Source organism: Jaculus jaculus, chromosome 5 (assembly GCF_020740685.1).
Source record: "Jaculus jaculus isolate mJacJac1 chromosome 5, mJacJac1.mat.Y.cur, whole genome shotgun sequence".
In the NCBI taxonomy this organism is placed as follows: Eukaryota; Metazoa; Chordata; class Mammalia; order Rodentia; family Dipodidae; genus Jaculus; species Jaculus jaculus.
The window spans coordinates 124,536,278-124,549,092 of NC_059106.1; the positions used below are offsets into that span (position 1 = coordinate 124,536,278).

The window sequence follows — 12,815 nt, forward strand, 5'->3', positions numbered from 1 at the left end:
CTAGTAATCCCAGTTCTGGGGAGACAGAGACAGGCCTTGAGGCTTACTAGTTAGTCAGTGTAGCCTGCTTGGTCAGTTTCGGGACAGTAAGAGACGTTGTTTCAAGAAAGGCAGATGGTGCCTTAGGAATAAAACCCATGGTTATCTTTTGACCACTGCACACAACATGTGTACTCACATAAGAACACATAATTACACACACAATAGAAAACAGAATGAATTAATAAGTATGATACCAGATCTTAATGTAATTGAAAACAAATATGAAAAGGAGCATTTGGCTTGTAACTAAGGTGACTTTTAAAATTTGTTAAAATAATTATTTGGGGGAAGGGCTAGAGAGGTGGCTCAGCAGTTAAGGCTCTTGAGTGCAATCCCTAAAGACCTAGATTTGATTTTTCCCAGTACCCAGTAAAGCCAGATACACAAGGTAGTACATTATCTGGAGTTTGTTTGCAATGCCAAGAGCCCCTTCCCTGCCTCCCTCTCTAATAAAATATTGGAGAGGGTGGGAAGAGGCCTAATCCTAAAACTGTGGGTTCTGGCTTATATTCCTAGTGCTAGAAATGGGTTACACCCCACAGTAAACTATTGGTTGGAGAGACGAATGAGGTCTCCAAAACAAGGCAGGCTCTGTCAAAGCACTTGATTACCCACCAGAGCTAAAAAGTAAGACCCTATTGCTGAAGATACCACAAGCTGCTGACACAGGACAATGAGAGATCATGCTGGAATGAGAAGGAAACCAGCTCCCTGATGGCTAACCCTCATAGTGCTAGAAAGTGCTACATGAGCTGCTAGGGAAAAATGGCCACCAACATTGTGAACAAGCAGAGGATCCTGCTAGAGACAAAATCAACCACAAGTCCATACCTGTGCAACAGTGGCACTCAGCATATGCAGGTAACCAGAAGCTCTCTGATTGGATAAGAGGGTAGCTGGTACTGGAAACCAAGTCAGACTCCCATAGAGATGATGGTCATAGACTCCACTGAGAAGCTACCAGTAGTCTTTGGCCAAAAAGAGTAGCTATACTCATCAAAATCTCTCTTAATTATGCTTACCCCCTTTAACCCATGCTGCTCTCACTCTCTGTTGGAGGATGTTTTCTTTTTTTACAGAAGGAAGTGAAAACTGAAGACAACCAAAATCCATCAACATGTTGAGAAAAGCTAGCTGAGTCCATATGAGATAAGCCACCTCTTCCCCATCAGCCAGGGTCCAGGTGACACCACAGAGGAAAATGGCAAGTTAAGCATGAGTGCTGCTCTCATGGCGAGCCTGACAACCTGCCCCAAGGAGGGTGATAGACACTGAGGACACTCACAATGTATCAAAGCAGAAACCTAGAAGGTACAGAGGTCTCAACAGTCATGTAGACTATAACAATACCACCAAGGCTCAGGGAACATTGCAGAAGAAGTGGCAGAAAGATTGTAAGAGCCTCAGGTATGAACAAATATCCAAAGGCCTTGTTTCCCCCACCCCACAGTGACTGACTGCTACATTCATAATGCACAGCCCCATTGTGAATACCAGTAACCCCACTAAGGAAGGCCTTTGGTGGGACAGAGCTGGGAAGGAAATGGAACCAACAAATGACTTGTCCATACAACAAAGTTTCCAATTAATAAAAAAAAAATGTAATTTGCATACTTTATGGATTAATTCTCAATAAATATTCATTTTTGTTAAAAAAAATGTTAAAACTGACCAAGAAAAGTGAGACCAGAGCTGAAGAGATGGCTTAACGGTTAAGGTGTTTGCCTGCAAAGCCAAAGGACCCATGTTTGATTCCCCAGGACCTACCTAAAGTAGATGCAGAAAGTGGTGCATGTGTCTGAAGTTCATTTACAGCAGCTGGAGGCTCATTCTCTCTCTCTCTCTCAAATAAATAAAAATATTAAAAACAATAAAAATGAGAACAGTTATTCAGCTAAAAAAGGAAAATTTAAAAATAGCAAGGAGATTTAAAATGACATTACAAGAATATTTAAATTTATGTCAGAAAATTTGAATGTTTTATGAAATAATCTCCAAGAATAAAATTTAAAACTTCAGATAAAATCTTCATATACAAGTAACTGTAAAATAAGCTGTATTGCTATTACAAACCTTTAATAAAAAGGAATAACTAGCCCCAGGTTATTTTCAGAACTATAGTTTTTGTGATTATATTTATTCTCCTTACCTAGTTTGGGATTAGTGTTATTTATGGCCTTACAGAAAAGTCTAGGTTTTCATATTTTTCAGCTCTCTGAAATATTTTTTTATTGTGGTAAAATATGCATAACACAAAGTGTATCATCACTGACAATGAAGAATATTCAGTCTTTTATTTTCTTAACATTTATTTGCAAGCAGAGGCAGAAAGGAGGGAACGGGGCACCAGGGCCTCTAGCCATGAACTTCAGATGCATGTGCCACATTGTACATCTAGCTTTACATGAGTACTTGGGAGTCAAACTTGGATTCTTAGGCTTTGCAGGCAAGTACCTTAACTGCTGAGCCATCTCTCCAACCCTATTTTATTTTGTTTTTTCAAGGTAGGGTCTTGCTCCAACCTGAACTGACTTGGAATTCACTACGTAGTCTCAGGCTGGCCTCCAACTCGCAGCAATCCTTCTACCTCTGCTTCCTGAGTGCTGAAATTAAAAGTGTGCGCCACCACGCCCGGCACATTCACAGTGTTTACAGCCATGTCTACTACTTGGTCCCAGAACATTTCTGAAATTATCTGTGCAGCACAATATTCTCTCCTTTGAAGGTTAACTACTCTCAAGCACATCGCTATGCTATTCAATCTCTTTTCTATGGTCTCCCTTCTCTATTTCTGAGATAGGCTAGTCTCTGCAGGATTCTGGAGTTTACCCACTCACATTTTTAAGAGTTCCTGCTTTAAATACCTTGAAGTTGTATTGGCATGTTTTGTGGTCATTCTCTTCTCCTTAGATAATTTTCTAACTTTAGTTTAAATTTTTTTTTTTTTACAATTTTTGTGTTTGAATGTATGTATAGCATTCATGCATGCATGTATGTTTGTATTCAGATGGACATACATGTATGTGCAGGTGTGTCTGCATGTGTGCATGCATGTGGAAGCCAGAGGTTGATATTATCATCTTATTTTATAAGACAAGGTCTGTCACTGAACCTGGAATTCATTGATTCAACTACAGTAGCTAACAAGTGAGTCCCAGGGATCTTCCTATTTCTGCCTCTTCAGCACTGGGATTACAGATGCATGCCACTGTGCCTGCTATTTTATGTGGGTTCTAGGGATCTGAACTTGCATTGGAAGCACCTTACTGAGTGATCCTTTTCCACAGTAACCCAACTATTTTCTTAATCTGTTATGTTAAAACCTAAGAGCCCACATCAATTATTGAATCTGATTCACTTCTATTTATTTTAGCTATGACACATTTCACTATGTACCAACCCTCTGCTTCTGCTTTTTATCTGCCAAGCATTCCTGTTTCTGTCCTCCTAATCTGTGGCTGTGACATGTTGGATTCCTTCATCTCATGGTTGCTCTTTTCCCTTCATACAGATGTTGAAAATCCTGTTTCTTAGTTTATTTAAATAGTTTTTGAATATGCATATTTAAAATGTTTCTTTTCTGCTAACATACTAATCATTGGTGTTCTAGAAAAGCAAGGATTTTAGCTCCGTTCACTCAGTATTTTCTTCGTTCCTCCATTCCCCATCACTCCCACTTTCCTGTTGAGATATGAGAGCTGTGTGCAGTCACTCAGGACACACTTATGAGCACCTGCCACATACCAGGCAGCTGCAGGATCTAAGGTTGCAATATTGAATGTATCTTGCAAAATTCCTTCTCTCATGAGTGTTGTGGATTGATTAGGACATGTTGCCACAAGCTCATGTGTTGAATGTTTGGTCCCCAGGTGGTGGCACTATGTTGGGAGGTTGTGGAAACTTTAAGAGGTGGATCTAGCTAGAGGAAGTAGGTCCATGGAGACAGGTCCTAGAGCTATAGTCTCTCTGGCTCTGCTTCCTGGTCTGCCATCAAGTGAACAGCTGAGCCCTGCCACATGCTCTCACCGAAGCACATAGGTCTAAGCCACCATGGACAGAACCTCTGAACCAATGAGCCAAAATAAACCCTCCTTGAACTTGTTTTTTTTTTGTTGGATCAGAGAGATGGAAAGCTAATACTTTGGAGGAGACAAAAACATCCATTTAGGAAGCTAACTACTGGGCTAGAGAGATGGCTTAGCAGTTAAAGTGCTTGCCTATGAAGCCTAAGGACCCAGGTTTGATTCCCAGTACCCATGTAAGCCAGGTGCACAATGTGGCGCATGTCTGGAGTTTGTTTGCAGTGGCTAGAGGACGCATGTCTCTCTCGAAGTATTTTTTTTTAAGTTAACTAGGTAAAACTGGACTTCTGTGTTAGTAGTACTCAGTCTTGGATGGCCCCATTGAGGAAGTGGCCCTGCCAGGAGGACAGAGAAAGGAACCCAAGGAAAGAAGAGGTGTCCAGCAGAGGTGACAGCAAAGCCCCAGAGGACACTGGCAGGATGGGGTCCAGGTACTACCCTGCATGGAGCACCGGGAGTTCAGGGTCAGCAGCAGTACCGAGCATCCCTCCTCACTGCTGTCTCATGGACTTCCTGGACCTATTGAACAATAACTCCTCCTGGCCACTTCACCTGTCTATTGAGGCAGTTAGTTTTAATCACCAAGACCTGTACTTGACCTTTATGTTTTGGTTCCATTATAATCTCACTTTGTATTATTTTTCTCATTGTTGTGAACAAATACCTGACCAGAAGCAACCTCAGGGAGAAAAGGGTTTATTTCAGCTGATATTTTGAGGGGATGGATAGCCCATACACCATGGAAAGCACGGCAGGCCAGCTTGTCACATTTCAGCCAGGACGCAGAGGATCAACAGGAAGTGGGCCAGGTAAGAAAACCTCAGTCTCCCCCTCCCTTAATGATCCATTTCCTCCAGCAAGGCTCTGACTACTTAAAGTTCTACAACCTTCCCAAACAGCAGCACCAGCTGGAGACACAATGTTCAAATACATGAGCCAATGGGGGCATTTTACATTTAAATTGCAACTTCATCCTAATTTTAATTATACTTGCTCCATAGAATTGTTTGCTTTATCCAGTCTTCATTCCCTTCTTCCTCTCACTACGTAGAGCTTCACACATGTATGTCTGGCTCCTTGTCTGTTGACTTCTGCAGAGAGTTCCCATTTCCTTACTTTTCTTACCACAGAGGCAAGTTTTACAGAGCAGCACAGGCCATGGGGAGAAGAGAAGAGTGCAAACAGCTCATCTTCACAAAGGTCTAACTCCACCTGCTTCCTCCTTGGCACTGGCCAGCTGCACAGCTCAGGGGGGTGGTGAGGGCGACAGGAAGAGCTCAGGACACAGACAGCCAAGCGGCTCCAGGCAGCTTGCCTGGCCAGTGTTCTGACAAATGCTCCTGCTGGCCCCACCACTGCAGACATTCCGAGTGCCCACGTCATCCTTCTCATGTGACGGGCCTCTGTACATCCCATCCTATCTGCCTTTTCTCTTTCAGGAATTTCTAAGCATACTAATATATCCCACCTTTATTCTTTATTCTTACTCTTTCCAAAACTATACTTTCCCATTTTGAGATTTTTAAGCAGGCTGTCCTTGGAAATCACTGGCCACACTTGCTCCTCTCAAAATGATGTGATCACTTGGTATGGTGGTACACGTCTTTTTTTTTTTTTAAGTTTTGTATTCAGCAAGGTGGTGCACGTCTTTAATCCCAGAATTTGGGAGACTGAGGAGAGTACCTGGGAGGTTGTGAATTTGAGGCCAGCCTAAGTCTAATTCCAAGTCAACTTTGGCAAAACCCTACCTCAGAAACCAAAATTATATATATATATATTTTTTTTTCAACACTCACCAAACAAGAAGTGCATTATAAGTTTTATTTATAAGACTGGAACAGACAAGAGTATTGAGGTTTTTTCCAGGTTTAAATAAACTAATAAAATGAGGAAAATGACATAGGAGCTGCTATTTACAAAAGACAAATATAACTAAAGGTCAGCTTTTATACCCAAATAGGAATAAAGACAGATAATTTACAAACACTGTTCTCAATATTTCATACACAAAATTTTTTTCCTTCGGGAAAAATAAAAGATTGGCAGTAACTCTTTGGCATGGATTTCTAAGTTTCTTCTTGGGTTGCTACCAATCACAGTGCTTAGATGTGCCTGAGCTTGGAGAATGTATTCTGGTTTAAATTTTTCAGTACTTTTCACTTTTCAACTTCAAAAGCAGTGTGGTATGGGATGGAGACCTGGATTCTGAGGTTCAGAAACCAGAAGTTTGAATTGTGCTTCTAGATCTTTCCAGCTGTATAACCTTGGTGACATGCGCTCTTTGCATCCCAAACCTTTTCACCTTTCAAAAGTGAACAGTAATTCCAAACATACAAGGCTGTGGAAAGGATTCAAAATAATTATGTGCCAAGCACCTGGCCCCCTAGGCAGCACTCTACGATGCTGGTTTAAGCAATAACCAGGTAAGAGGAGACTGAATTCCCCGCCCACCCCCTATGTTGCTTGCTTCACTTCGGTTCTACTTCCTCTGGACCGGTCAGCCTCTTCCTACAGGAGCTAAGCATGACTAAGACAATGCAGACTAGGTAAGGAACTGAGAAGTGAACTTCAATAAATTATAAGTCTAGTTCTTAACTATCTTACATATCACTTTGGTTGTTTTATTGTTTTGACCAAGGAAGCAATTTGGTCCTCTTTCCTTTGTAAGGCAAAGTTTAGGTAAGTGATTACAACCCTAATGTCCTTCTCAAAGCCCTTTTAGTTTTAAAGAAAGCTTCTTTTCTATTTTGCCCTTTCTAAGAGGTAGGGTATTTACCCAATACTATTTTAATAGAATCATATTTTCTCTAAAGTAAAACAATTTATCATATTAAATTTCATGCCTTTGGGCTAGCTTCTAAAGAGAAAACTTGTAGGTGATTAAATAAGTTATTAAAATGATCCACTTTTTTTTTCTTGTCTCCAGCCTTTACAGTTCAAATGTTCCTTTGGAATATTGCTTTGTAGGATGTGACCTACTTTCTGAAATCGCCAGAAATGCTGGCCCTTTGACGAGATCACCCAACATTCTCTAGCACAAGTCAGGTCTGTCCATGGAAGCATATGAATGATAAAACTTCATTCTTCACAAAATGAACTTCAGAATAGCCCAGAGCCATGTGGCCTGGCCCAGAGCACAGGACTCTTGGGTTTTCAGTCCTGCCTACCAGGAAACTCAGGCTCATGGCTCTAAATTACCATCTGCCTCAGGACCACAACATGTGCCCTGAGGATCATGCAGCAGACAGTCTCTGGGCCTCTTCCAGTCCTAACACCCTTGGGGCCAGGACCTCTGTCAGCCTCAGCAGCAAGTGGGCTCGGATCACTCCTCCCTCCTCGGAGATCTGCTGGCCTCCTCCCTTTCTCTCTCCCTCCCTCTCTCTCTCTCTCTCTCAGATGTGCCGTCCAGTGAGGAAAAAGAGAGGCCGGTCTTCCTTGGCGTTGGCTGTCTGGAACTCATCCCGCAGCCGAAACTGCCACTCATCTTCCAGCTCCAGGCGGACCACAGTCTGGCGGAGTGAGTTCCGGTCCTGGCAGATCACGCACAAGGTGGCACCTGCAACGGCAGCGTGTTAGGCATGAAGAGGAAAGGGGAGAGTTTCCCCACAGAAGCTGCTGTGGGGACCCCATTTGCAATAACCAAACAGGAGGCAGCCTGGGAGGGTGGAACCATGTCAGGTCCCTGTTCCTTACAGCAAGACAGGGTGAGAGGGATTTGGCTACCATGTTTGGAGGGAGGAAACCATAGAGGCAGAAGAAAAGATGAGGAATGGAGCAAGGATGTGAACAGAAGGAGAGACACAGGTCTGTCCATAAATCCAGCCTTCTCAGCTGCCGTGGGGAGACCCCTTCTCCACTCACCCAGGCCTAGGTCAACTCTCACCTTTTGTACTGCTTGGCTATGGGCACTTCTTCCCCTGATCTCCTAGCCTGCAGTAGCCCGCCAATCAGGCTCTGGTCTTCCTCCCACCATCTCTCCCTCCCTCTTTACATATCCATCTTTCACTCTGACAGAAGTGTTTCTGAGGGCAGAGGCTATGGAAGAAACCTCACTCCACTTCCCAAGGCCTGGCCCCCTGCTGGAGCTCATCAAATGCCTGCTTGGGAGGGAGAATAGGCTAGGTACATGGAAGGCCACCTTGGACATGCACAGGTCTGGAATCATGGATTGGCAAACACTTGTTTGTCGACCATCTTGTCTCAGCCACTGGAGGGAAAAGTAGAAAGATGACAAAAGACAGAGGTGGGGTCAGGACTGCTCTACCAGGATGAAGCCTCTGAGGGGACCTGGGTGGGTTACCCAAATAAAGGATTTGGGTGGAAAAGAAATAGAGAAAGTGAGATGTCTCTACTGAACCCGTAGAAGACAAAGAACCTCAGGTTTCAATCTAGCTTTCTATCCTTTCCTGGAGAGTTGGAATAGTCACTTTTCTCTCTCTGAGCCACAATTTACCCACTGAAAAATAAGGACCAGGCTAGAGATCCTGTCATCAGAGATGTTAGGGGATAGCAGCCAGTTAAGCTATTACCTTTCAGAAAGTGGAACTTTTTCAAGAAGTTAGCTCCCACAAAAGAGTCGCAGAGGTACAACAGGAGCCCACTGAATGTCATGTCAGAGCAGCTGATGTTTAAGGAGTGGGGCCTGGAGCTCACGTAACAAACAGAAATCTGAAAAAGGAACCCCAGAGAAGCCTTACTTTCCAGAAAATACTCTGTTACACTGGGGATTTACATGCAAGAATACCAGCTGTTTGGTCAAATTCAAGATGGAGGATAGAGCATATTTTTCAAATTTATATCCTAAAAAAAGTTTCATAATTATCATATTCATAAATTGATTTGAGAATCAGAAATGTCCTGTCAGAAATGAGTCTGATTCCTAAATCCTATTTGGCAAACACAGCTCCCTCATCAGGCAAGTGGGATAAACACCATGGTGAGTATAAGTTAGTATCACAGGTTCAATCACATCCCAGACCCCCATCAAACACAGATCAAGAGTGTTTTGGGCGGGCTGGAGAGATGGCTTAGTGATTAAGGCATGTGCCTGTGAAGCCTAAGGACTCAGGTTCAATTCTTCAGGTCCCACGTATGCCAGATGCACATGGTGGCACATGCATCTGGAGTTCATTTGCAGTAGCTAGAGGCCCTGGTGAACCCATTCTCTCTCTCTCTAACAAATGAAAATAATTTTTTTTTTTAAAAAAAGAATGTTTTGGGGGATTGTATCTGACCTGTACCAGACATACATAGTCTTTTGCATCCTTATTTGATTCCCTAATTAATACAGTATATCAGTAATGTACACAGCATTTACATTGCATTAGGTACAAGTTATCTAGAGGTGCTTCAAAGTGTTTCAGAAGAGGTGTATAGGTTAAATGTAGAAATGATACCATGTTGCACAGGAGGTCTGAGCACCTGCAGATTTTTGGCACCCATGGGATCCTGGAGTCAATCTCCACTAGCCATGATGAACACCACAATTATGATTCAGGTCCTAGTATTCAGCCATGGGTTCTATGGATTCCATACCCTGAGTTACCTGAGGTCCCAAGTTAAGGTAGCAGTCCACAGACAGCACAGGGTGGCTGTGGTTCTTCAAGGACAGCGGGAAGAAGCGGTGGCTGTGGTACTGGAGGAACTTCTCCAGCAGGAGCTGGGCGGGAGCCGCAAGGAACGTGTGCTTGCTGTCTGGGGCACAGATATACTGGGATGGCACAATGGCCACAGAGCTATCAGATACCTGCCAAGGAGAGGGGCAGATATCAGGCCACTTCCCACTCACATGAGTGTAGAGCTGCCTGGGGCTTCTGGCCACAAGAAACCTAGGGGTGGGGGAGATTTTGTTCCTTGGAGTGGCCATGTGAGATAAGTGTGTAGGCTTCAAGACCAAAATTCAAACATGAAGAAAAACTAGGCTTTCCCAAAGTGAGGCCCATGGAAACTAATGACATTAATAAGAATTGTAGACACTAAGACTGGAGAGACTGCTCAGTGGGTACAAGTACTTGCTATACAAGCATAAAGACCTGAGTTTAATCCCTGGCACCCACATAAAATGCCAAGAGCAGATGTGCATGCCAATAACTCCAGAACAGAGGGGAGCAGAGACTGAGAGATCACTGGGGCTTGCAGGCCAGCCATTCTGACCAAAAACCAGCATGTGCACCAGGTTCAATACATACACACACAAACACTGATTGTAGACACTGATCCTTTTATGCATAACATTAGCTGGTGGCCCAGAGAAAAAGAAAAGAACACACAGTCCTTGGGAACTCTTCCCAGAGCCAAAGATGCAAGCATCTGAGGGGCAGGCTTTCCCAAATCTTGTCTGCACCCCCATGTTCTGCCTTTTCACTGCTCAGCCATCACAGTCCACAAGTCCCCACACAGTCACCAGCAGTTTCTCTGATGCAGCCAGAGATTATTCATCAAGTAAAATGGATCAGAAATTGTGTCTTCTGGGCTGGAGAGATGACTGAGCAGTTAAAGGCACTTGGCTGCAAAGCCTGATGGCTGGGTTTTGACTCCCCAGTACCCATCTAAAGCCAGAAGCATGAAGTGGTCCATGTGTCTGGAGTTCATTTGCAGCAGCATGAGGCCCTGGTATGTCCATCCTCCCCCTACCCTCTTTCTCTCTGCTCACAAAAAAATAAAAATAGTTTTAATGAAAAGAAAGTGGATCTCCAGATGGAAAGCCTTTGGGCCTTAGCTATGGCTCAAATCCACACTCATTTCCTGGCTGGCTGTACCATTTTGGGAAGCTGTGGAACCTTTAGAAGGTGGAGCCTAGCCTAGAATTGGTTCACTAAGGATAGACCTGTGAAGGTTATAGCCATGCCCCTAGTTCCTACAGCTCTCTGCTTCATGACCCATTGTGATGTGAACAACTCCATCACACACTCCTTCTGCCACAGAGAGCCTTCCCCCACTTTAACAGTCAGAAATTCCCTGAAACTATGAGCCAAAATAAATTTTTGCATAGTGATACAAAGGGCAGCTAATACAGAAAGTTGACATCAGAAAAGTGGGGTCATTACTTTGACTAATCTGATGATGTGATTTTTAGGGCTTTGGCTTGTTAATATACTTACAGAAAAGTCTAGATATTTCCCATACTCAGTAATAGAAACTCTTTCAGATCTTCTCTTCCACTCCTCCTGGTTCCCTATACTACCACCTCAGGGATATCCATAGACTTCCCCCATGCCCAACTGCTACATTAGGCCACCGTGTGACACACTTTCCCTTCAAGGTATATAGCAGGATTTCACTAATTGCTGTCTAACTTCTGCCTCACCGAGGCTACATACTTGTGACAACACTACACTACTTTAATAGGTGCTCCATACCTATTAAACAAAACAAATGAAAACAAGGGATTTCACTCACAGGAAAGATTGTAAAACATCATTATCTTTCCTTTATATAACCAACATGTAATTAAACCTAGCAGAAAAACAAAATTTTGTATATATACACACACACACACACACACATGCACACACACACACACACACACATACATACATACATACATACATAATACAGTTTAAAAATACCATTGAGGAATATGAGACAAAGTTCAGTTTAAAAGCCATCCAGATCTTTGGAAGGAAAATGAAATACAGTAATGATCTCAATCCACCCTAAATTATAAGTTCAATGCCTTAAGTTTTTAAAATCTCAATGGTAATGGCTTGATTCATTGGCTCCAAAGATCTTCTGTAGAACAGGCCTCTTATTTGAAGGTCCTGCTACTTTGCACAAAAAGAATGAAGATGAGCTTTTAGGTACAGAGATAGCTCTGCCCTGTCCACAGGGGCAACTGTGTGGAGCTTGTGTCTGAATCCAGGTGTGAATCAGCTCCAGAAGGAGTTGCTGGAGACACGGATGGACAGAGGCTGGAAAAGGACACCAGTAGTGGAACTGGATGATGTACCAAGGCAAGAGCCAAGAAAGACAGAAGGTGACAAACAAGACTCAGACCTTTATGCAAACTGGCCAGTGTTGGTTAATTTCGGGTTGTCAACTTGACAGGATTTAGAATCACCATAGAAAGAAATCCATGATCATGTCTGTGAGGAATTTTCTAGATTAGATAAGTTAACTGTAGCATTCCATGGGCTGGATTGCTAGACTATAAAAAGGAGAAAGCTAATTGAACATGTAGCATTCATCACTCTCTACCTCCTCCATGGCAGTGTGATGATGTGGCATGTGCTTCCTGCTCTGCCAGCCTTCCCCCACCATGATGAAATCCCCTTTGAAACTGTAGGCTGAAATAAAACCTTTCCCTTCCACAAGTTGCTTCTAGTTGGATATTTTGTGCCAGCGATGAGAAAGTTTACTGACACAGTGTGTCTGGTTTCCTGGAAGACACTGGCTTTGATTTAGCACTGCTAAATTGCTTGGGTCTGTTCAGCTAGAACAGCAACGATAGCTTCTCTCTCACCAGAGCCCAGATTGTGGACAGGCAGCATGAGTTATCCTGGTGTGCCTTGCAATGATTCTTTGTAGAGAAGAGCCTGGTACCATACCCACCCTAGCCAGGGTGGGATGGGTGGAAGCACACAAGGCATATTTGACTGGTGGTACTCTTGTACTGGGCAGCATCTTGCTGGATGCCACTTAATGTGAGAGAGCAAAAGAAACTTCCCAGAGATGGATGCCAGTTAAACACCC

At 43.3% G+C, this 12,815-nt stretch overlaps 1 protein-coding gene across 1 annotated transcript in view; it reads right to left on the bottom strand.

Moving 5' to 3' along the window:
- Positions 1-7,386: 7,386 nt before the first annotated feature.
- Greb1 (growth regulating estrogen receptor binding 1) overlaps positions 7,387-12,815 on the bottom strand; it is a 164,525-nt gene continuing 159,096 nt past the window's right edge. Inside the window, exons 31-33 of the mRNA XM_004665684.2 lie at positions 9,670-9,870; positions 8,654-8,792; positions 7,387-7,680 (exon numbers count right to left, since the gene is read on the bottom strand). Coding sequence (XP_004665741.2) covers positions 7,517-7,680; positions 8,654-8,792; positions 9,670-9,870 — 504 coding nt within the window. The 3' untranslated portion in view covers positions 7,387-7,516. The remainder of the gene's footprint in view (positions 7,681-8,653; positions 8,793-9,669; positions 9,871-12,815) is intronic.